The 26099-nt window shown below is 42.9% G+C and overlaps 1 protein-coding gene across 1 annotated transcript in view; it reads left to right on the top strand.

Moving 5' to 3' along the window:
* The window catches only part of NR2E1 (nuclear receptor subfamily 2 group E member 1), a 165933-nt gene that overhangs the window by 119997 nt on the left and 19837 nt on the right, over window positions 1-26099 (top strand). The window contains exons 6-8 of the mRNA XM_077289602.1: window positions 4928-5024; window positions 5392-5541; window positions 7262-7367. Coding sequence (XP_077145717.1) covers window positions 4928-5024; window positions 5392-5541; window positions 7262-7367 — 353 coding nt within the window. The remainder of the gene's footprint in view (window positions 1-4927; window positions 5025-5391; window positions 5542-7261; window positions 7368-26099) is intronic.

Here is a 26099-nt window from a genome sequence, read left to right as displayed (position 1 = left end):
TGTACAGTCCTGTGGGACTTGTGCTCGAGCTAAGCCTTGCTGTTCTCGTGCCAGCGGGTTGCTCTTGCCCTTGCCTGTCCCTAAGAGACCTTGGACACATATCTCCATGGATTTCATTTCTGATCTTCCGGTGTCTCAAGGCATGTCTGTTATCTGGGTGATATGTGATCGCTTCTCCAAGATGGTCCATTTGGTTCCTTTGCCTAAGCTGCCTTCCTCTTCCGATCTGGTTCCTGTGTTTTTCCAGAACGTGGTTCGTTTGCACGGCATCCCTGAGAATATTGTGTCAGACAGAGGATCCCAGTTCGTTTCCAGATTCTGGCGATCCTTTTGTAGTAGGATGGGCATTGACTTGTCGTTTTCGTCTGCTTTCCATCCTCAGACTAATGGACAGACGGAGCGAACTAATCAGACTTTGGAGGCTTATTTGAGGTGTTTTGTCTCTGCTGATCAGGACGATTGGGTGACCTTCTTGCCGTTGGCTGAGTTTGCCCTTAATAATCGGGCTAGTTCCGCCACCTTGGTTTCGCCGTTTTTCTGCAACTCTGGTTTCCACCCTCGTTTTTCTTCGGGTCATGTGGAACCTTCTGACTGCCCTGGGGTGGATTCTGTGGTGGATAGGTTGCAGCGGATCTGGAATCTTGTGGTGGACAACTTGAAGTTGTCTCAGGAGAGGGCTCAGCGCTTTGCCAACCGCCGCCGCGGTGTGGGTCCCCGACTACGTGTTGGGGATTTGGTGTGGCTTTCTTCCCGCTTTGTTCCTATGAAGGTTTCCTCTCCCAAATGTAAACCTCGTTTTATTGGTCCTTACAAGATATTGGAAATCCTTAATCCTGTATCCTTTCGCCTGGATCTTCCTGTGTCGTTTGCTATCCACAACGTGTTTCATAGGTCCTTGTTGCGGCGGTACGTTGTGCCTGTGGTTCCTTCTGCTGAGCCTCCTGCTCCGGTGTTGGTTGAGGGCGAGTTGGAGTACGTGGTGGAGAAGATCTTGGATTCTCGTCTCTCCAGGCGGAGGCTTCAGTACCTGGTCAAGTGGAAGGGCTATGGTCAGGAAGATAATTCCTGGGTGGTCGCCTCTGATGTTCATGCGGCCGATTTAGTTCGTGCCTTTCACGCCGCTCGTCCTGATCGCCCTGGTGGTCGTAGTGAGGGTTCGGTGACCCCTCACTAAGGGGGGGGTACTGTTGTGATTTTGCTTTTTGCTCCCTCTAGTGGTCATTAGTGATTTGACTCTGGAGCTTCTGTCTTTTCCTATATCCTCACCTGGGCCGTTAGTTCAGGGGCGTTGCTATATAAGCTCCCTGGACCTTCAGTTCAATGCCTGGCATCGTTGAAATCAGAGCTAATCTGTTGTGCTCTTGTCCTATGATCCTGGTTCCTGTATTTCAAGCTAAGTCCGCTTCCTTGCTTTTTGCTTTTGTTTTGTTTGGTATTTTTGTCCAGCTTGTTCCAATCTGTATCCTGACCTTTGCTGGAAGCTCTAGGGGGCTGGTGTTCTCCCCCCGGACCGTTAGACGGTTCGGGGGTTCTTGAATCTCCAGCGTGGATTTTTATAGGGTTTTTGTTGACCAGATAAGTTATCTTGCTATATTCTGCTATTAGTAAGCTGGCCTCTCTTTGCTGAACCTGGTTCATTTCTGTGTTTGTCATTTCCTCTCACCTCACCGTTATTATTTGTGGGGGGCTTGTATCTTGCTTTGGGGTCCCTTTCTCTGGAGGCAAGAGAGGTCTTTGTTTTCTTCTCCTAGGGGTAGTTAGATTCTCCGGCTGGCGCGAGTCATCTAGCGATCACCGTAGGCATGATCCCCGGCTACTTCTAGTGTTGGCGTTAGGAGTAGCTATTTGGTCAACCCAGTTACCACAGCCCTATGAGCTGGATTTTTGAATCTCGCAGACTTACACGTTCCTCTGAGACCCTGTCCACTGGGGTCATAACAGAAAACGCCAGAAGTTTCTTACCAGGGCCAAGGAGAAAAACAACTGGACTTTTGCACAGTGGTCCAAGGTGTTGTTTTCAGATGAATGTAAATTTTGCATTTCATTTGGAAATCAAGGTCCCAGAGTCTGGAGGAAGAGTGGAGGGGTATACAATCCAAGATGCTTGAGGTCTAGTGTGAAATTTCCACAATCAGTGATGGTTTGGGGAGCCATGTCATCTGCTGGTGTAGGTCCACTGTGTTTTATTAAGACCAAAGTCAGCGCAGCCATCTACCAGGAAACTTTAGAGCACTTCATGCTTCCCTCTGCCGACAAGCTTCATGGAGATGGAAATGTCATTCTCCAGCAGGACTTGGCACCTGTCCACACTGCCAAAAGTACCAATACCTGGTTTAAAAACAACAGTATCACTGTGCTTGATTGGCCAGCAATCTCGCCTGACCTTAAGCCCATAGAGCATCTATGGGGTATTGTCAAGAGGATGATGAAACACCAGACCCAACAATGCAAACTAGCTGAAGGCTGCTATCAAAGAAACCTGGGCTTCCATAACACCTCAGCAGTGCCACAGGCTGATCGCCTCCATGCCACGCCGCATTGATGCAGTAATTGATGCCAAAGGAGCCCCAAATAAGTATTGAGTGCATTTACTGAACATACATTTCAGTAGGCCAACATTTCAGATTTTAAAATCATTTTTCAAGCTGGTGTTATAAAGTACCATATTTTCCGGCATATAAGACGACTGGGCGTATAAGACGACCCCCCAACTTTTCCCGTTAAAATATAAAATCTTCTTAAAAGTCGGGGGTCTTCTCATACGCCGTATGTCATCTTATAGGGCCGGTGAATATGTGCCTTATGGCGTGGGGAGTGGTCCCGATGACGAAGAGAGGGGGCGTCTCACAGTAAAGTGTGAGTGGAGTATATCCCCCTATTACCTCATTGCGGCAGCGTGGGGGTCTCTGTGCTGGGAGCGGCAGCTCCTCTTCGTGCCGTGGGTGCTCTGTGCTGTGGGGCGGCAGCGCATCTTCGTGCCGTGGGTGCTGTGGGGCGGCGGCGGCGCATCTTCTTGCAGCATTGGGGCTCCTCCGGCATCTCCTCCAGGCCTGGAGGCACCGGCAGCCCCATTGCTGTGATGCGGTGGCCTCCGGGAAAATGGCCGCTGCTCAGATTCAGATCTCGTCTCCCGAGATCTCCCACGGCACGAAGAGGAGCTGCCGCTCCCAGCACAGAGACCCCCACGCTGCCGCAATGAGGTAATAGGGGGATATACTCCACTCACACTTTACTGTGAGACGCCCCCTCTCTTCGTCATCGGGACCACTCCCCCCCACCCACCATATGCACATTTTATCTGTACCCGGCGTATAAGACGACCCCCGACTTTTAAGAAGATTTTGAGGGGTTAAAAAGTTGTCTTATACGCCGGAAAATACGGTATTCTAATTTACTGAGATAATGACTTTTGGGGTTTCATTGACTGTAAGCCATAATCATCATCATTAACAGAAATAAACACATGAAATAGATCACTCTGTAATGTAATGACTATATAATATATGAGTTTCACTTTTTGTACTGCAGAACTGAAATAAATTAACTTTATGATATTCTAATTTTGTGAGAAGCACCTGTAGATCCCCGCTGCCAGGAGAAAATTAAGTTTATTCCCCCCAGGTTTCAGTCAAGAGCATTGCATCGGCACAATTTCAGTTGCCACCCTGTGTATATACACAAGCCCTGGGCAAGTTCAAAACGCTATTAACCAGCAGATTAACCACATATCTGCAGGTTAATAACATTTTTTCACATGACAGGATCCCTTTAATATTCAGGAAAAATTGAATATAGTAGATTTTGACTTTGTATACTCTAAGGCTATGTTCACATGCAGCGTTTTTGCTGCATTTTTATGCTAATTTAAAGCTCATTTTTATAGAACATCTCATGCACATGCTTATTTTTTTTTCCTGCCTGAATTTGAGAACTGCAGCATTTTTTTTAAATCCGTAGTGGGTCAATTCTTTAAGCGCTTTCTCAGCATTTTTTTCAACCATAGAAAGCAAGGAGAAAGTTAAAAAAAGCTAAACATTTTTGCGCACATGTAATCCACACCCCAAAAAACGCGGCAAACAAATTAGCAAAAAAACACTAAGCTAATGTTGAAAAACAGGCTTTTTGAACACAGCGTTTTAGCTGCAGAAAAAAATGTTGCATGTGAACATATAATAGCAAAAGATACAGGGGTTGTTGAGCCCATACAAATCTTGTGGTCCCCAAAAACTCACATATTATAGACATGGAATAGCAAAAATAAAACATAACTTTTACTTCACATATGGAAAAACTATTGGGGAGAGATTTCCATTTTATTTCCTCAGTAGCAAACAGTTTGACATTTTCCTAATTCTATTTTATGCATTACATGTGACCACTGTCATTTCTTAGGCATATGTATCAAACTTTTCTTGCAGGTCTATATTGTGTTCACAGATACACTGTCCACCACTGTGGCGGTATATTCATTTAAATCTGTAGTCATGAGCGACTTATTTTTATGCTACTATAGTAGCTTTTACATAAAGGAAATAAAAGTTATTTTTTATTTTTCTCACTTTGCTATTCCATACAAGTGAACATAACCTAAATATATAAAGCTTCACAAATGCCCCATCTTTTAACACTTCATTAGTCGGCATATTATTTCGCCCACATCGGCTTTATGTAGATTATGCTTTCCTTTCTCCTTAAATATTTGTTCCCTTAAATGAAACATTTTGTACTTTAGAGACAATTCAGTTTGCATGGATGAGGGGTATTATGGATACAGTCTTGTCTGATCTTCAAAATCATTAACGAAGCATAATTGAGGCAAAATATTCAGTAATAAAGCGTTCTAAAGAGCCAGCAAAGGGCACCTGAAATAAGAGCAGTATACATGGCTGATGTACTTGTAAGCCTATCATTCATATATTGTTGGCAGCTGATGCTCCTGGAAGATGCGTGGAGAGAGCTATTTGTTCTGGGAATTGCACAATGGGCCATCCCGGTGGATGCTACCACGCTACTGGCTGTATCTGGTAAGGACGGCTCAATTTAATGACTTTGTTGTAGAAATTAACATTAAAATACATTTCTGGGAATATGAACAACATGTGAAGAATAACAAATCCCATGTGAACAATAGACCCTACCTGTCATTTATAAATCTATATTTAAATGCAAATAATGTTGTCTTGTTGTATTCATAACTGCTTGTTTCATCATTGAAATGCTAATCACTGTGTTTGTTATCATCCAAAGGAGTACATTATTATCATTTTCATAAAAATCGTCGCGGAGATAGTTTATACCAGGCTGTCAGATACATGTTAAGTGGATAAGATTTGCAGGGGATTAGAAATGAAAGGTATGCAAACTATACATTTCAAACTGTTTTGATTTCAGGAATGAACAACGATAACACCGATTCGCAGAAGCTGAATAAAATCATAACTGAAATCCAGGCGTTGCAGGAAGTGGTGGCGAGATTCCGGCAGCTTAGACTAGACGCAACCGAATTCGCTTGTCTCAAATGCATTGTCACTTTTAAGGCCGGTACGTTACTAATGGCTTATGATTAGATCAAATATCTAAATAAATGGAAAATGTGAATTTTTTAATAGAACTGTATATATTTAATGTTACATTTCATAATTTAATTAAAAGTAAATCAAGCTGAATTTTTCTATACCCAACCATGTTAATATGAGCAATAAATACATACTGTATATTTAATATATTATGTAACTTTACTAGTAGCTAACATGATTTTAATCCAAACTAAGCTATGTGCAAATATCTCTTACTCATAGTGTGCAATTTATTGTTCTTATTTCTTAGATTTTTTAATATAGTGTTGTACTTAAAATTGCTTTATATCTTAATATCTACCTCAATGCATTAATGATAGGTGATGTAAAGGTTGCAGTCACATCTAGACTCTAGAGAAAGAAATGCCATTTTTTTATATGAATAAACACCAGTACTACATATGGCATGTGATTGTTGGGATACCTAAGTATAGATTTTGCACCAGGGTCCAGAAGTTTCAAGTTACACCTTTGCCCACACATAATTTATGGTGGTTTTTACTCCAGATGATAGCTTAAGCGGATTGTCCACTATAACCCATTCTCAATCCCTATGTTTCCCCTTTGAAAAATAATGACATTTATACTCACCTCTAGTGTCGGCACCGTTCCAGTGGTGTCGATATTGGCTCTCCTGGGGATCCTCTCTCACTTCTTCAGGATGCATATGATTCATCCGAAGTGGGGAGAGTGATGCCAATGCTGATTAGCTACAGGGAGCGCATGACATTTCAATGGGAGAGCCAATGTCGACACAGACGGAAAGACAACCACACCGAAGGTGAGTATAAGTGTTATTATTTTACTAGGGGGAAACATAAGGATTGAGAAGGGGTTGTCCGAGTAGTGAAGAACAACTTTAACATGATGCTGTACTATCAGAGTCATGACGACATATTCCATGAAATGAGCGCTTATGGACTCTCTCAACGAGTTTTTTTCTCGTCCAACAGGTGATTGGCAGCATTTTATTGAGGCTTATAATCTGAAACAACCCTTCTTATGAATGTTCTTTTGCCGAATATCGGTCGTAAAGGGGTTGTCCACCCCTGGTGAAATACTGCATCGCTTTGCCAAATCCTAATAGTGTATTATGCACACATCGTTAGGATTAGGCTCCACTTGCCTATTCCAGGGGTCGTCACCTGACCGTACATATGCAATTTACATACTTGCAGTTCCAATCTGAAGAGAGTTTCAGCCTCTTCTCTCAATGGAACATTATGCGATGTGGCTGACACACTTGTTGGCATGTGACCCTAAGTCTGCAAATCGCATAATGCAGGTACGTGAAGACCTCTGAAACTGGCGAATCCTAAGGGTGTGTGCTCTACATACATATGATTCAACAAGGTGCAGCGTTCCACAGGTGCTTGCCAAAGATTTAACCAGGGGTGGACAACTTCTTTAGGGCTCTTTTTCACGAGCTGATATTCGGCAAATGAGCAATCATTTTTTATTATCGGCCTATATAAACCTGATGCCAATCATTCGTTGAATGAGAAAACACTTTGATAAGATGCACAGGAGTCAATTTAATGTAATGGATGCCATGACTTTGATCGTAAATAAATTGGCATAGTAATAAAATAGTATGGAGAATATTAATTGCCAGTTTGCTATAATTTCTGCCTAATGGTTTGCCTGTTGTGTTACTGTATATTTACAAGTTGTTGTTCTTTCAGTACTTACACACAGTGGTTCTGAACTGAGAAGTTTCAGGAATGCAGCAGCCATTGCAGCCTTGCAAGACGAAGCTCAGCTCACTCTCAATAGTTATATACATACCAGGTAACTTACCATCAAGCTTAAAAAGAGGTTGTGCACTACTGGACAACCCCTGCTCAAATGCAAATTGTCCATAGTGAAATAAAAATACGGTAATTAATAAATACTTACCTTCCTCCTGAACCGGCGCCATTCTAGCAATGTTGTAACTGTGCTTCCAAGCAGTCACTTGACATTGATATGTCTCAAGATAGCTGCAGTCAATCACTGGCCATTAATCGTCTTCAGCCTTCACTATTCCATATGGGCAGACACTTTAGCATTCAAGTAGGGGATGTCCATTAGTAGACAATCCCGTAAAAATAAATGCTTACTATGCGACACCATTTTATCACACATCTAAATCCGCTCAACATTCGGTGCTTATTCATCTCTAATTCATGTTTCTTTATAATGTAAAACATCTAGCCACTATCGAAACAAATGTAAGATTTTATGATAACACTTTCCCATAAAATGTTTGTTTTGCTTGTTAAGTGTATGAAGGCTTCAAAAAGAGGTTGAACAGCAAAAAAGATCTTAAAAATGTTGATTAATTACAACAGAAAGTATGTGGAAAATTGCAAAACATTAGCATTATCTTAAAAGAATGACTTCTACATTAGGGTTTCCTAGGCATACTCTGATCAGAGCAAAAGTAATTGTGAAGGGGGGAGGAGGTGAGCTGTTATGCAGAGTGGATCCTATGTTATGAAATGTACATAGAGGTGTTACCTTTCATTGCAGTCTTGTCTGTCATGATAGTAGTCTCTTGTAAAGAACAGGATGAATCTAGGTCCAATCATTGCTCTTTAACTACATAAGTACTCAGGGGGGAACCTAGCCTCTCTGCTGCCTGAGGCGAACTGCAAAATGGCGCCCCCCTCCCCCCCTCATAAAAGCGGTACAAATAAACCTGGTTTACTCTTCACTAGCCTAACCTGATGCACATGTACAATACATACACTTAAATATATTTAGGAAATAGGAGAGATTTTTTAAGCCTCCATCACAACAAGGCAGACTCTTTTGGCCCAGCTCTACTCTACTCTAACGTATTAAACATTTGTTAAAATATCCAATACAATTTAGGTATATTTTTATTTTTCAATTTTTAAAATGATCAATAATATCACATATAGGGGACAAATACCATTGCACCATGACCAAACCATATATTACCACCACATAGTGACCTATAATACCACATACAAAGGAACAAATACCACCACACCATGTCCAGACACCATATTACTACCTCAGTGACAGAATAATACCACATACAAGGAACAAATACCACCACACCATGACCAGACCACATATTACCACCACATACAAGGAACAAATAACGCCACACCATAGCTGGACAACATATTACCACCACATAGTGACTGAATACTACAGTACTGATCATTAACAAAAAAAAACACAATACTAATATCACCTTAAGTGCTATTATACACAGGAGATCTGTACTTAGTATGCAGTGTCTGTGTACAGGCAATACAGTGATCACCGATGACATTATACACAGGACCTCTGTATATAGTGTCAGTGTACAGGTAATACAGTGATCACCAGTGACATTATACACAGGAGCTCTGTATATAGTGTATAGTGTACAGGTAATACAGTGATCACCGGTGACATTATACACCACAGCTCTGTATATAACGTATAGGTAATACAGTGATCACCGGTGACATTATACACTGGACTGCTGTATATAGTATGCAGTGTATAGTGTGCGTGTACATGTAATACACTAACTCACCATTGACATCTCTAGGTGAAGTCCTTCGTCTTCCCTTTTAATCTTCATCCAGCACAGACCGCCATCACGTCTTCCAGCCAGGGCTCATCTCTGCAGGAAATAACAAAGTTCTCTAAAGCACCACTTCCAGAACACATTACTTAATTACTTAAAAAGCGACAGTGTTGCTCTGCACATTAACAGGACCGCCTCCCCTATTTAAAACAGTATCCTCAAAAAAATAACATAAATACATCATTGCAGTAATAATATCCCTTAATTAGCATATAAATCAGGAATTGAACAATCCACAAAATAGATTATCTGTGTAGAAAGGTGCATATTAAAACTTATCCTTTATTAGGTAAAATTGTAAAAAGCCAAATTAGTCAAACAAAAACAAAGGGGTACCACAGTGAAGGAAGTGCCCTATGGCCAACGAACAGAAAAAAGGAGGGGGGGGGGGGTTGTTAAAAAGGTACCACTGGCCTCTCAGATCTTCAATATTAATCTGACCTGATAGCAAAATGACTATAGTTGTTATAGGGAAAGGAAGAACAGAGAGAAAGAAGAAAGTAAGAACAGAGAGAGAAAGAAAGAGGGGAAAGAAAGGAAGAACAGAGAGAAAGTAAGAACAGAGAGAGAAAGAAAGAGGGGAAAGAAAGAAAGAAAGAACGAACAGAGAGAGAGAAAGGAAGAACAGAGAGAAAGAAAGAGGGGAAAGAAAAACAACAGAGAGCGAAAGAAAAAACAGAGAGAGAGAAAGAGGGGAAAGAAAGAAAGAGGGGAAAGAAAGAACAGAGAGAGAAAGAGAGAGGGGGAAGAAAGAACAGAGAGAGAAAGAAAGAACAGAGAGAGAAAGGAAGAACAGAGAGAGAAAGGAATAACAGAGAGATAGAAAGAGGGGAAAGAAAAAGAATAGAGAGTGAAAGAAAGAACAGAGAGAAAGAGGGGAAAGAAAGAACAGAGAGAGAAAGAAAGAGGGGAAAGAAAGAAAGAACAGAGAGAAAAAGAAAGAAAGAACAGAGAGAAAAAGAAAGAAAGAAAATAGAGAGAGCGAGAAAGAGGGGAAGAAACAACAGAGAGATAGAAAGAACAGACAGCGTAAAAAGAAAGGAGAGAGAAAGAACAGAGAAAGAAAAAAGAACACAGATAGAAAGAAAGAACAGAGAAAGAAAGAACAGAAAGAGAAAGAAAGATTAGAGAGGGAAAGAAAGAACAGAGAGAGAGAGAAAGAAAGAGAGAGAAAGAAAGATTCTATAAAGATACTACAGCAGCTTGGCTTCCATTGTAATGCCCACCTGAGCCTCCCGATGCAGGACATATCATGATCCGCTCACATGGCCGGCATCCCCGATTCCAAGGCGATCCCGCTGTCGGAGGACACGGTGATGGATCTGAATCATTCCCTGAAGCACCTCCATGGTTCCATCACAATCTCCTTCCGAAATTACCTCATTTCCTGTCAGCTTCCAGCACGTTACTTCCAGTGGAACATCACATGCGAGTTTTAACCCCTTAAGCCCCGAGGGTGGTTTGCACGTTAATGACCAGGCCAATTTTTACAATTCTGACCACTGTCCCTTTATGAGGTTATAACTCTGGAACGCTTCAACGGATCTTGGAGATTCTGACATTGTTTTCTCGTGACATATTGTACTTCATGTTAGTGGTAAAATTTCTTCGATATAACTTGCGTTTATTTGTGAAAAAAATGAATATTTGGCGAAAATTTTGAAAATTTCGCAATTTTCCATCTTTGAATTTTTATGCCCTTAAATCACAGACATATGTCACACAAAATACTTAATAAATAACATTTCCCACATGTCTACTTTACATCAGCACAATTTTGGAACCAAAATTTTTTTTTGTGACGGAGTTATAAGGGTTAAAAGTTGACCAGCAATTTCTCATTTTTACAACACCATGTTTTTTTAGGGACCACATCTCATTTGAAGTCATTTTGACGGGTCTATATGATAGAAAATACCCAAGTGTGACACCATTCTAAAAACTGCACCCCTCAAGGTACTCAAAACCACTTTCAAGAAGTTTATTAACCCTTCAGGTGTTTCACAGGAATTTTTGGAATGTTTAAATAAAAATGAACATTTAACTTTTTTTCACACAAAATTTATTTCAGCTCCAATTTGTTTTATTTTACCAAGGGTAACAGGAGAAAATAGACCCCAAAAGTTGTTGTACAATTTGTCCTGAGTACGCTGATACCCCATATGTGGGGGTAAACCACAGTTTGGGCGCATGGCAGAGCTTGGAAGCAAAGGAGCGCCATTTGACTTTTCAATGCAAAATTGACTGGAATTGAGATGGGACGCCATGTTGCATTTGGAGAGCCCCTGATGTGCCTAAACATTGAAACCCCTAACAAGTGACACCATTTTGGAAAGTAGACCCCCTAAGGAACTTATCTAGATGTGTGGTGAGCACTTTGACCCAACAAGTACTTTACAGAAGTTTATAATGCAGAGCCGTAAAAATAAAAAATCATATTTTTTCACAAAAATGATCTTTTCACCCCCAATTTTTTATTTTCCCAAGGGTAAGAGAAGAAATTGGACCCCAAAAATTGTTATGCAATTTGTCCTGAGTACACTGATACCCCATATGTGGGTGTAAACCATTGTTTGGGCGCAGGGCAGAGCTCAGAAGGGAAGGAGCGCCATTTGACTTTTCAATGCAAAATTGACTGGAATTGAGATGGGACGCCATGTTGCGTTTGGAGAGCCCCTAATGTGCCTAAACATTGAAACCCCCCACGAGTGACACCATTTTGGAAAGTAGACCCCTTAAGGAACTTATCTAGTTGTGTGTTGAGCACTTTGACCCAACAAGTGCTTCACAGAAGTTTATAATGCAGAGCCGTAAAAATAAAAAATCATATTTTTTCACAAAAATGATCTTTTCACCCCCATTTTTTTATTTCCCCAAGGGTAAGAGAAGAAATTAGACCACAAAAGTTGTTGTGCAATTTGTCCTGAGTACGACGATACCCCATATGTGGGTGTAAACCATTGTTTGGGCGCATAGCAGAGCTCAGAAGGGAAGAAGCGCTATTTTACTTTTCAATGCAAAATTGACTGGAATTAAGATGGGATGCCATGTTGCGTTTGGAGAGCCCCTGATGTGCCTAAACATTAAACCCCCCCACAAGTGACACCATTTTGGAAAGTAGACCCCCTAAGGAACTTATCTAGATGTGTTTTGAGAGCTTTGAACCCCCAAGTGTTTCACTACAGTTTATAACGCAGAGCCGTGAAAATAAAAATTATTTTTTTTTTTTCACAAAAATGATTTTTTAGCCCCCAGTTTTGTATTTTCACAAGGGTATCAGGATAAATTGGACCCTAAAAGTTGTTGTCCAATTTGTCCTGAGTACGCTGATACCCCCTATGTGGGGGGGAACCACTGTTTGGGCGCATGACAGAGCTCGGAAGGGAAGGAGCGCCATTTGGAATGCAGACTTAAATGGATTGGTCTGCAGGCGTCACGTTGCATTTGCAGAGCCCCTGATGTACCCAAATAGTACAAACCCCCCACAAGTGACCCCATATTGGAAACTAGACCTCCCAAGGAACTTATCTAGATGTGTTGTGAGAACTTTGAACCCCCAAGTGTTTCACTACAGTTTACAACGCAGAGCCGTGAAAATAAAACATATTTTTTTTCCCACAAAAATGATTTTTAGCCCCCCAAATTTTTATTTTCCCAAGGATAACAAGAGAACTTGGACCCCAGAAGTTGTTGTTCAATTTGTCCCTAGTACGCTGATACCCCATATGTTGGGGTAAACCCCTGTTTGGGCACACGGGAGAGCTCGGAAGGGAAGGAGCACTGTTTTACTTTTTCAACGCAGAATTGGCTGGAATTGAGATTGGACGCCATGTCGCGTTTGGAGAGCCCCTGATGTGCCTGAACAGTGGAAACTCCCCAATTCTACCTGAAACCCTACCCCTAACCTCACCCCTAACCGTTTACTGAACATTTTCTGACAGTCATAAGTGCCACGTATATAAGTGCCACGTATATAAGTGCCACGTATATAAGTGCCACGTATATAAGTGCCACGTATATAAGTGCCACGTATTTAAGAGCCACGTATTTAAGTGCCACGTATTTAAGTGCCACGTATTTCAGTGCCACGATATTTCAGTGCCACGTATTTCAGTGCCACGTATTTCAGTGCCACGTATTTCAGGCACTGAAAAATACGTGGCACGTTAATACTTCAGTGCCACGATATTTCAGTGCCATGATATTTCAGTGCCACGTATTTCAGTGCCACGTATTTCAGGCACTGAAAAATACGTGGCACGTAAATACGTGGCACGTAAATACGTGGCACGTAAATACGTGGCACTTAAATACGTGGCACTTAAATACGTGGCCACTGAAATATCGTGGCACTTATATACGTATATACGTATATAAACGTATATTTCAGTGCCACGTATTTCAGTGCCACGTATTTCAGGTTAGGGGTAGGGTTAGGGGTAGGGTTAGGGTTTTTTGTTTTTTTCTTGTTTTCTTGTGTTTTTCTATAAAAATGCATGCGTTTTACCGCGTTTACATGCATTTTTTCACACATGCGTTTTTTTTAAAAAACGCATGCAGATAAAAACGCAAGTGTGAAACCAGACTAAAAGACGCTTTTTATAGCAAAAAAGTTTTTGCGTCTCCACATTTTGAGACCTATAATTTTTCCACATTTTGGTCCACAGAGTCATGTGAGGTCTTGTTTTTTGCGGGACGAGTTGACGTTTTTATTGGTAACATTTTCGGACACGTGACATTTTTTGATCGCTTTTTATTCCGATTTTTGTGAGGCAGAATAACCAAAAACCAGCTATTCATGAATTTCTTTTGGGAGAGGCGTTTATACCGTTCCGCGTTTGGTAAAATTGATAAAGCAGTTTTATTCGTCGGGTCAGTACAATTACAGCGATACCTCATTTATATCATTTTTTTATGTTTTGACGCTTTTATACGATAAAAACTATTTTATAGAAAAAATAATTATTTTGGCATCGCTTTATTCTGAGGACTATAACTTTTTAATTTTTTTGCTGATGATGCTGTATGGCGGCTCGTTTTTTGCGGGACAAGATGACGTTTTCAGCGGTAACATGGTTATTTATATCCGTCTTTTTGATCGCGTGTTATTCCACTTTTTGTTCGGCGGTATGGTAATAAAGCGTTGTTTTTTGCCTCGGTTTTTTTTTTTTTTTCTTACGGTGTTTACTGAAGGGGTTAACTAGTGGGCCAGTTTTATAGGTTGGGTCGTTACGGACGCGGCGATACTAAATATGTGTACTTTTATTGTTTTTGTTTGTTTTTTTTAGATAAAGAAATGTATTTATGGGAATAATATTTTTTTTTATTATTATTATTTATTTAGGAATTTTTTTTTTTTTTTTTTACACATGTGGAAATTTTTTTTTAAACTTTTTTACTTTGTCCCAGGGGGGGACATCACAGATCGCAGATCTGATAGTGTGCACAGCACTCTATCAGATCTGCGATCATACTTTCATCGGAGCAGGCTGCAGCTTTCATCTGCAGCCTGCTCCGACCCGGAAGTCCTCCCTGCAGGACCCGGATACAGCCCCTCGGCCATTTTGGATCCGGGGCCTGCAGGGAGAAGATGTTCGGTACAAGGTGAGTACATCACCTTGTACCGATCGTCTCAGGGAAGCACGCAGGGAGCCCCCTCCCTGCGCGATGCTTCCCTGTACCGCCGGTACACCGCGATCATGTTTGATCGCGGTGTGCCGGGGGTTAATGTGCCGGGGGCGGTCCGTGACCGCTCCTGGCACATAGTGCCGGATGTCAGCTGCGATATGCAGCCGACACCCGGCCGCGATCGGCTGCGCTCCCCCTGTGAGCGCGGCCGATCGCGTATGACGTACTATCCCGTCACCGGGAATTAAGGCCCACCCCACCTCGACGGTATAGTACGTCATACGGGCTTAAGGGGTTAAAGTGCTCCTCGGGGCTCCGCCGTGTACTGCTGTGTCCGCGGGAAAAGTAAGCTCCCGGCCGGGACAGCAGGGCAGACTCTCAAAATCGGGACTGTCCCGCTGGATCCAGGATGGTTGGGAGGTATGAAATTTGCTCCTCACCATTCACCGACTTCATACACGCACGGCTCCGCACACCTCATACACACACGTTTACGCTTTGTATGCCTTGTACACACACAGCTCCGCTCTGTACACCTCATGCACACACACGGCTCCACTCAGTGCACATGCGGTTCTGCTCTGTACACCTTGTACACAAGCAGCCACGCTACGTACACCTCGTACACACATGGCTCCACTCCGTAAACCTTGTACACATGCGGCTCTGCTCCATACACCTTGTACTTAAGCGGCTCCACGCCGTACACACAAGGCTCTGCTCCGCTCTGTACACACCTAGCTCAGCTCTGTACACTTCGTACACACAGGGCTCCATTTCGCACACCCCGTACAGATCCGGCTCCTCTCTACACCCCGTACACACAGCTCCGCTCCGTACACCAAGTACACACATGGCTCCGCTCCATACACCTTGTACACACGTCTCCCTTCCGTACACCACGTACTTATGCGGCTCCATGCCATACACCCCGTAGACACATGGCTCTGCTACATCCACACTGTAAACTCCTCCTGACCCCACACATAAACTTCCCCTCATCCAGCACCAAGACAACCAGCACAGCAGAGTCCTGCATGCATACACCGATGCCACTGATCATGTGACCCATGACTCCTCCCCTCCTGGACCTCATCACAGGTCCTGTGTGCACAGAAACCAGAACAGCCTTCTTTGAGCAGCCCAAGCAGATGCAGGAGAGGAGCAACTTCAGCTTCAGGACCTGTGATGATGTCACGATCACGTGACCGGTCACGTGAGGCGGGGAGGGCTGGAAGGAAGAATTCAGGACGCCAATTCAGTTACTATAGCGGCAGAATCTGCTGCCCTCTCCCTCCATTGAAGGCAGTGCCGCTTCAGGCAAAGTACTCAACTTGCCACATGTTAGCAAGTGGTGCCCCTGTAAGTACTGCTGTCAATCTGATATGGCATTTAAAGAAGCACTCACATCAAAATGTTTATCCTCATAATATATTGCAATCATCATATTATATAGTACTCTGTACTTACAATTGATCATTTTGCCCTTCTACCCAGCTAATTCTTCTCTTTCCCATTAGGTCTATGACATCACGTGATTAAAAACAGACTAGCTGAATCCTTCTAAACTCTGTGTAGAATCATGAAGTCTCTTTTCCCTGCATGAGTCATCACTGCAGAGTCCCTAGCAGGAAGGAGGAGCAGAGCAGCTGGGTTAAAAGTTGAAGTAACTCATGCATGCAGGGAAAAGAGACTTCCTGATTCTTCATAGAGCTTAAAAGAATTCAGCTAGTCAGTTTTTAATCATGTGATGTCATAGACCTAATGAAAAAACAGAAGAATTAGCTGGGTAGAAAGGTAAAATGATCAATCATAAGTACAAAGTGCTGTATAAGATGATTGCAATATATTCACAGGATAAAAACTTTGATGGGAGGAGTGCTTTTTTAAATGATGCAACTCTGAAGAGGTTCATCACTATATGGGTTGATGTAATGCCATGGTAGTTGTGGGCCTGCTGAAGGTCCCCATCACTGCCTCTTTGTGCTTCTATAAAACCGAGCCCCTGCCTGGACTTCAAAGGAGATTGCAGTTTAAAGTGCCATAGGGGACTAAAAAGAAAAGGAAAAAGTAATTTAAAAAAAAGTTTCAAATTTAATAAAAAACATAACTTTAATCCCTTACCGACCTTGGACGTACTCAGTATTCCTTGGTCAGCTGCTACTTACCAACCTTAGATGAACCGAGTACGTCCAGGCGATTTTGCGCCCACAAAAGTTATGCGATGCTGGGTGTCAGCTGATTCTGACAGCTGACTTCAGGCACTCAATGCAGGGGTGGCATTGTAACCTCCTAAATACTGCAATCGCTAGCGATCACAGCATTTACCAGGAATGCAGAGGGAGGGAGCCCCCTCTGCACTCCGATCAGCATTGCAATGGATTCTAACTGTGATCAGGCTGCTGAAAGAGAAAGTCCATATTGAGATAAAGCAAAAAAGTTAAAAAAGTAAAAATATGTTAAAAACATTCATATAATAATAATAACAATAACAACAATATAATTCTGATAAGTTTTTATTAAAAAATAAAAAACTAAACAAAGAGTGCACATTTGGTAGTTTGGTATCACCGTGTCAGTGACGACCCGCCCCATAAAACTGTCCCACAAGTTAACCCCTTCAGCTAACACCGTAAAAAAAAACCTATGATGCTTTTTCATCATATTGCCAAATAAAAAGTGGAGTAAAACGTGATCAAAAAGACAACCAAAGCATAAAAAAACAAAATATACCTGCCTTATCAACTTTACCACATGTGGAATGACGTAAAAACAAAAAACAATTCCTGAATTCCTCTTTTTTGTTCAGTCTCCTGTGAGGCTGTGGCCTCTGATACAGCTAGGGGGCGCTGTTTGTTCTCCCCAGAATGTGCATGCAGACGGATGAAGTCCATAGGTGTGCATGAGAGTCACGGATTTCCGGTCCGGGTTTTCCATGTGGCTGAAGGCCACAGGTTTGTGTGTGTTTAAAAACCCTGCAGTAAGGGGTATGGGTGTGTCAGGCTGTGTCATGCCGTGTCAGGTCAGGCCAGGCCAGGCCAGGTCAGGTGCCTGGCCAGGTGAGGCCAGGTGTGCAAGGTGCACGTCAGTGTCAGTCTGGTGTGTGCTGGTCTGCAGAGTGCATGGAGGCACAGGCCAGCAGAGCCAGCACCCAGGGCAGCTGAATAGCCTGGCACCCGCAGCGTACACAGAGATGCAAGTCGTCCATGGTACTGGTCTCGGATGTGGACAGTCCTGTGTCTGGAGGTGGATGTCCTGTGCCCGAAGGAGTTGGACGTGGACAGTCCTGTGCCTGGAGGTGGATGTCCTGTGCCCGAAAGAGGACTAGCATGTGCAACGATTGCAAACAGGTGGATATGGTGCCCGGCTGCTATCCGGAAGATATCCTGAACTGTGTACGACTGTGTGAGTAAAGAGTCTGTAAAAAGACTGTGATACAGCGATGCAGGACACCCACGACAACTAGTCAGAGGAGGGCTGGCGTGTGTAGTGTCTGCAACATATGAGGCTGTGTGTATGGAGACGTATAGAGACTTTGTGATTGCGTGCGGTCACCCAGGGAAACTGGACAAGGGAAGTCTGGCCTGTTTAGGGACTGCAAATCTAAAGCCATGTGATATGTATTGCTTTGAACCGGAGTAAACTGGTCACTGATAATATCCACTGAAGTTATATGCATTTATGTGAATTGGACTTTAATGCTGTGAAGAAACACATTAAAACAGACTTTTGTGTTTGAATTTGTGGGTCACTGCTTCTTCACTGTGGACGATGCTACTGCAGCCTTACACTCTCAAAAATCAGAATAGAAAGCGATCAAAAAATGTTATGTGACCGAAAATGGTACCAATGAAAACGGCAACTCGTCCCACAAAAAACAAGCCATCATATGTTTGTCGGAGGAAATATAGAAAAATTATAGCTCTCAAAATATGGCAATGTGCAATTAAAAGCATCTTTTAGTGTGTCACAGTAGCCAAACATAAGAAGCCTGCTATAAATCTGGTATCCCTGTAATCGCACCGACCTGAAAAATAAAGTCACCTAATCACCTACTGTATATCCCATGAGGAATGGCGTAAAAAATAAATAAAACCAATTCTTCACCTTTTTTTTTTATTTTGCCTCTAAAGATCGCAGTAAGGCTCATCTCACATTTATCCTGTAATCTGCGCTGAGTGCTTACACAGGGGTTTCCGGGTCATTCTCTGAAACACGTGATTCAGACGAAACCCCCAACGACTTTTTAGGCGTGCACAAAAATGCGGTCCGCCACAGTTTTGTGCACTTTTGAAAAGAAGGAAACCACTGAAGACATTGGAAAGACAGAGTCCAGAGTAACTCTGCTGCCACATTATAGTGAGTGGAACCCTCTAGGGGTTTATCTGAGTCACATCGCTCGACGATTTGGATGAAAAACCCAAAGTAAGTGCTCAGCGTAGAGCGCAGAAGAAATGTGATCCAAAATATTATTTCAAATGTTCCCATTAAAAGCTTTAACTCAATCCACAAAAAATAGCAAATCCCCACTCATGTCTGTCACCTGTCAATGGAAATATAAGGGGCTTCCACGCTATTGGTAGCACAAAGGCTCTGGAAAAGCCCTATGGCTCCTCGCACCGCAAAATAAATCCAGTGAATTCTGCGCTCCCAAATCCATATTCCCCCCTCCCTTCTGAGCCCCACAGTGTGCCTAAACCACATTTGGCATCTACATGTCTGGCATTTCTGTAGCAATGATAACCCAATCGGGTTTACAAGTGCTTTACAAATGATTTTAAAATTGGTCAAATTTTGTTCCTGCAAAGTCAGACGAGTGTAATGCAAGTGTCATGCGTTTTTCATTAGAGTATAATCCGTTTTTTCACACCTAGCATCCGACTTACATCCGAATGCAGTGAGATTGCTATCCGATTTTAACATGAGCTTTTACATAGAGAAATTCTCTGTCATTTACACACCATTTTCAAAGGAAATATTCTTCAAAACGTGTATATATCTATACACTGCTCAAAAAAATAAATGGAACACTGAAATCCCACATCCTAGATATCACTGAATGAAATATTCCAGTTGCAAATCTTTATTCATTACATAGTGGAATGTGTTGAGAACAATAAAACCTAAAAATGATCAACGTAAATCATAACTAATATCATACGAAGGTCAGGAGTTGGAATGATGCTCAAAATCAAACTGGAAAATGAAGTTACAAGCTGACCCAACTTCAGTGTAAATGCTACAAGACAAGGAAATTATGCTCAGTAGGGTGTGTGGCCTCCACATGCCTGTATGACCTTCCTACAAAGCCTGGGCATGCTCCTGATGAGGCGGCGGATGGTCTCCTGAGGGATCTCCTCCCAGACCTGGACTAAAGCATCTGCCAACTCCTGGACAGTCTGTGGTGCAACGTGACGTTGGTGGATGGTGTGAGACATGATTTCCCAGATGTGTTCAATCGGATTCAGGTCTGGAGAACGGGCGGGCCAGTCCATAGCTTCAATGCCTTCATCTTGCAGGAACTGCTGACACACTCCAGCCACATGAGGTCTGGCATTGTCCTACATTAGGAGGAACCCAGAGCTAACCGCACCAGCATATGGTTTCACAAGGGGTCTGAGGATCTCATCTCGGTACCTAATGGCAGTCCAGCTACCTCTGGAGAGCACATGGAGGGCTGTGCGGCCCTTCAAAGAAATGCCACCTCACACCATTACTGACCCACTGCCACACCGTTCATGCTGAAGGATGTTGCAGACAGCAGATCTCTCTCCACAGTGTCTCTTGACTCTGTCACGTCTGTCACATGTACTCAGTGTGAACTTGCTTTCATCTGTGAAAAGCTCAGGGCGCCAGTGGCAAATTTGCCAATCCTGGCATTCTGTGGCAAATGCCAAGCTTCCTGCACGGTGTTGGGCTGTGAGCACAACCACATCTGTGGACGTCAGGCACTCAGACCATCCTCATGAAGTCGGTTTCTAACCGTTTGTGCAGACACATGCACATTTGTGGCCTGCTGTAGGTCATTTTGCAGGGCTCTGGCAGTGCTCCTCCTGTTCCTTCTTGACAAAGGCGGAGGTAGCGGTCCTACTGCTGGGTTATTGCTCTCCTTCGGCCCCCTCCATGTCTCCTGGTTTACTGGCCTGTCTCCTGTTAGTGCCTCCAGCCACTGGACACTACACTGACAGACACAGCAAATCTTCTTGACACAGCTCGCATTGATGTGCCATCCTGGATGAGCTGCACTACCTGAGCCACTTGTGTGGGTTGCAGAGTCCGTCACATGCTGCCACGAGTGTGAAAGCACAACCAACATTCAAAAGTGACCAAAACATCAGACAGAAAGCATTGGTACTGAGATGTGGTCTGTGGTCCCCACCTGCAAAACCACTCCTTTATTAAGTGTGTCTTGATAATTGCCAATCATTTTCATCTGTTATCTATTCCATTTGCACAACAGCATGTGAAATTGATTGTCAAACAGTGTTGCTTCCTAAGTGGACAGTTTGATTTCACAGAAGTTTGATTTACTTGGAGTTATATTCTGTTGTTCAACCCCTTTACTCCCAAGGGTGGTTTGCACGTTAATGACAGGGCCAATTTTTACAATTCTGACCACTGTCCCTTTATGACGTTATAACTCTGGAACGCTGCAACGGATTCCGGTGATTTTGACATTGTTTTCTCGAAACATATTGTAGTGGTAAAATTTATTTGAAGTCACTTTCAGGGGTCTATATGATAGAAAATACCCCAAAGTGGCACCATTCTAAAAACTGCACCCCTCAAGGTGCTCAAAACCACATTCAATAAGTTTATTAAACTTTGTTTCACAAAAAATTTACTTCAGATCCTATTTGATTTATTTTACCAAGGAAACAGGAGAAATTGAACCCCAAAAGTTGTTGTACAATTTGTCCTAAGTACGCCAATAGCCCATATGTGGGGGTAAACCACTGTTTGGGTGCATAGCAGAGCTTGGAAGGGAAGGAGCAACATTTGACTTTTCAGTGCAAAATTGGCTGGAATTGAGATCGGATGCCATGTCGTGTTTAGAGAGCTCCTGATGTGCGTAAACAGTGGAAACCCCCCACAAGTGACACCATTTTGGAAAGTAGACCCCTAAGGAACTTATCTAGATGTGTGGTGAGCGCTTTGAACCCCCAAGTGCTTCACAGAAGTTTATAATGTAGATCCGAAAAAATAAAAAATCATATTTTTTTCACAAAAATGATTTTTTTTGCCCCAAATTTTTTATTTTCCCAAGGGTAACAGGAGAAATTGGACTGCAAAAGTTGTTGTACAATGTGTCCTGTATCCGCTGATACCCCACATGTGGGGGTAAACCATTGTTTGGGCGCACGGCAGAGCTCAGAAGGGAAGGAGCACCGTTTTACTTTTTCAATGCAGAATTGGCTGGAATTGAGATCGGACACCATGTCGCGTTTGGAGAGCCCCTGATATGCCTAAACAGTGGAAACCCCCCAATTATAACTCCAACCCAAACCCCAACACATCCCTAACCCTAATCCCAACCCTAACCATAACCACACCCCTAAGCCGAACACACCCTTAACCCTAATCCCAACCCTAACCACAACCCTAACCCCAACACATCCCTAACCCTAATCCCAACCCTAACCCTAATCCCAGCCTTAAACGTAATCCAAATCCTAACCCCACCTCGAACCCCAACCCTAACTTTAGCCCCAACCCTAACCCTAACTTTAGCCCTAACCCTATCTTTAGCCCCAACCCTAATCCTAACCCTAATGGGAAAATGGAAATAAATACATTTTTTATGTTATTATTTTTCCCTAACTAAGTGGGTGATAAAGGGGGTTTTGATTTACTATTTATAGCAGGTTTTTATATCTGGTTTTTATGTTTGGCAGCTGTCACGCTAAAAGACGCTTTTTATTGCAAAAAATAATTTGTGCATCACCACATTTTGAGAGCTATAATTTTTCCATATTTTGGCCCACAGAGTCATGTGAGGTTTTGATTTTTGCAGGACTAGTTGACGTTTTTATTCGTACCATTTTCGGGCCCATGACATTTTTTGATCGCTTTTTATTACAATTTTTGGGAGGCAGAATGAACATTCATTAATTTCTTTTTGGTGGGGCGTTTATACCGTTCTGTGTGTGGTAAAATTGATAAGGCAGTTTTATTCTTTGGGTCAGTACGATTGCAGCGATACCTCATTTATATTATTTTTTATGTTTTGGCGCTTTTATACAATAAAAACTATTTTAAATAAAAAATAATTGTTTTTGCATCGCTTTATTCTGAGAGCTATAACTTTTTTATTTTTTCACTAATGGTGCTGTATGGCAGCTCATTTTTTGCAGGACAAGATGACGTTTTTCGCGGAACCATGTTTATTTATATCTCTCTTTTTGATTGCATGTTATTCCACTTTTTGTTTGGCGGCATGATGATAAACCACTGTTTTTTGCTTCATTTTTTTTAAATTTTATTTACGATGTTCACTGAAGGGGTTAACTAGTGAGACAGTTTTATAGGTCGGGTTTTTACGCACGTGGGGATACTAAATATGTGTACTTTTATTGTTTATTTTATTTATTTACATAAAGAAATGTATTTATTGGAACAATTTTTTTTTTCTCTATTTAGGAATTTTCTAAAATATATTTTTCCACATGTTAATTTTTTTTTAAACTTTTTTACTTTGTCCCAGGGTGGGACATCACTATATAGTGTCAGATCGCTGATCTGACACTTTGCAGAGCACTGTGTCAGATCAGCGATCTGACAGGCAGTACAGGAGGCTTGCCGGAGCCTGCTCTCAGCAGGCACTGACAAGCCACCTCCCTGCAGGACCCAGAAGGACCCCGGGGCCATCTTGGATCCAGGGGCCTGCATGCAGCAGGCCCTCAGAACAATGCAATCACATCGTGTTGTTCTGAGGGTCTCAGGGAAGCACGCAGGGAGCCCCCTCCCTGCGCGATGCTTCCCTATGTCACCGGAATGCTGCGATCTTGTTTGATCGCAGTGTATCGGGGGTTAAAGTGCTGAGAGCGGTCTGTGACCGCTCCTGGCACATAGTGCCAGATGTCAGTGATAATCAGCTGACACCCGGCCGCGATCAGCTGCGCTCCCCCCGTGAGAGCGGCTGATCGCGTATGACGTACTATCCCATCGATGGTCATACGGGCCCAGATCACCTCGACGGGATAGTACATCTGGTTTCAGAAAGGGGTCAAGTGTTTATTTTTTTGAGTAGTATATATATATATTGTAGCATGGCTAAAGGGTGTGTAGTCGACGGGAGATATGTGTGGCATAGGTGGCTTGTTGCTGTAATGTAGCCCGGAGTATTTCTTTGTTGCACATAACCATGTATATATATCTCTTTCAGGACCTGTGGTGATGTCAGACCACATGGCTAATCATGTGATGGGTTACTGGGTGTGGTTAGCTCTATATAAGACAGGCTAATGCTTAAGGGTACTGTCTCACAGTGGCACTTTTGTCGCTATGATGGTACGATCCGTGACGTTCCAGCGATATCCATACGATACAGCCAGCTGTAAAGTAAGAGCAGAGCACAGCGGTGACGTCACCGCTGTGCTGTGCTTTCACTTTACGGCGGCACTCAGTCAGAGCGGGAAGCAGACTGCGAGGGACCTGACGGACACCGGAATGTGAGTATGTACTGTTTGTTTTTTTTTACTTTTACGATGGTAACCAGGGTAAACATCGGGTTACTAAGCGTGGCCCTGCGCTTAGTAACCCGATGTTTACCCTGGTTACCCGGGGCCTTCGGCATCGTTGGTCGCTGGAGAGCTGTCTGTGTGACGGCTCCCCAGCGACCACACAACGACTTTCCAAAGATCACGGCCAGGTCGTATCGCTGGTCGTGATCGTTGGAAAGTTGCAGAGTGTGACAGTACCCTAACACAGTGGATATGTGTGGAGGTGCTAGCCTCCAGAGGTTGTTAAGGCTCCAGGTCTGAGCCTGAAGGAATGGACAGTTGTTTTTTTCCGTTTGCCTGAGTTAAAGGCTATTTGTTTTCTGTTTATGCTAACTGGTTTATGAAGCAAAAAACCTTTGAACTTTTGTTGGAACCTGCCTCCTGTTGTGAAGTTGGATTTTGGGCTCCCCCGGTGGCCACTGGTGGAATTGAACTGGTGTGCATCATCCTCTCTGTTCACCTGTTTCCATCAGGATGTGGGAGTCGCTATTTAGCCTTGCTCCTCTGTCACTTCCATGCCGGTCAACATTGTAATCAGAAGCCTTTCTGTGCATGTTCCTGCTGCTAGACAACTCCCAGCTAAGTTGGACTTTGGTCCTTGTTTGTTTTTGCATTTTGTTCCAGTTCACAGCTGTAGTTTCGTTTCTGTGTCTGGAAAGCTCTTGTGATCTGAAATTGCCACTCTGATGTTATGAGTTAATACTAGAGTCTTAAAGTAATTTCAGGATGGTGTTTTGATAGGGTTTTCAGCTGACCATGAAAGTGCCCTTTCTGTCTTCCTGCTATCTAGTAAGCGGACCTCAATTTTGCTAAACCTATTTTCATACTACGTTTGTCATTTCATCTAAAATCACCGCCAATATTTGTGGGGGCCTCTGTCTGCCTTTCGGGGAAATTTCTCTAGAGGTGAGCCAGGACTATATTTTCCTCTGCCAGGATTAGTTAGTCCTCCGGCCGGCGCTGGGCGTCTAGGGATAAAACGCAGGCTACGCTACCCGGCTACTGTTAGTTGTGCGGCAGGTTTAGTTCATGGTCAGTTTAGTTTCCATCCTTCCAAGAGCTAGTTCTTATGTTTGCTGGGCTATGTTCTCTTGTCATTGAGAACCATAACAGTTTGACCGGCCAAAAAAGGGGTTAAATTATTTGACAGAGAAAGGAGAGAAAAGAGAAGTCTGCTGAAGATTTTTTTTTTTTTCAGTTCTGAGTGTGCTTGTAATTGAATCTCTTGCAAGTCTGCCTATATTGCAGCCTTTCTCTCTCTCTCTCCTTCTAATCCTGGAATGGCTCTGTGTTCACCTGTTTAAAATGGATATTCAGAGTTTAGCTGCAGGTTTGAATAATCTCACCACGAAAGTTCAACATTTACAAGATTTTGTTGTTCATGTTCCTATATCTGAACCTAGAATTCCTTTGCCTGAATTTTTCTCGGGGAATAGATCTTGCTTTCAAAATTTCAAAAATAATTGCAAGTTGTTTTTGTCCCTGAAATCTCGCTCTGCTGGAGATCCTGCTCAGCAGGTCAGGATTGTGATTTCCTTGCTCCGGGGCGACCCTCAGGATTGGGCTTTTGCATTGGCT

The sequence above is a fragment of the Ranitomeya variabilis genome, chromosome 2 (assembly GCF_051348905.1).
Source record: "Ranitomeya variabilis isolate aRanVar5 chromosome 2, aRanVar5.hap1, whole genome shotgun sequence".
Taxonomy (NCBI): Eukaryota; Metazoa; Chordata; class Amphibia; order Anura; family Dendrobatidae; genus Ranitomeya; species Ranitomeya variabilis.
This window is presented reverse-complemented; position numbering and strand designations above follow the sequence as displayed.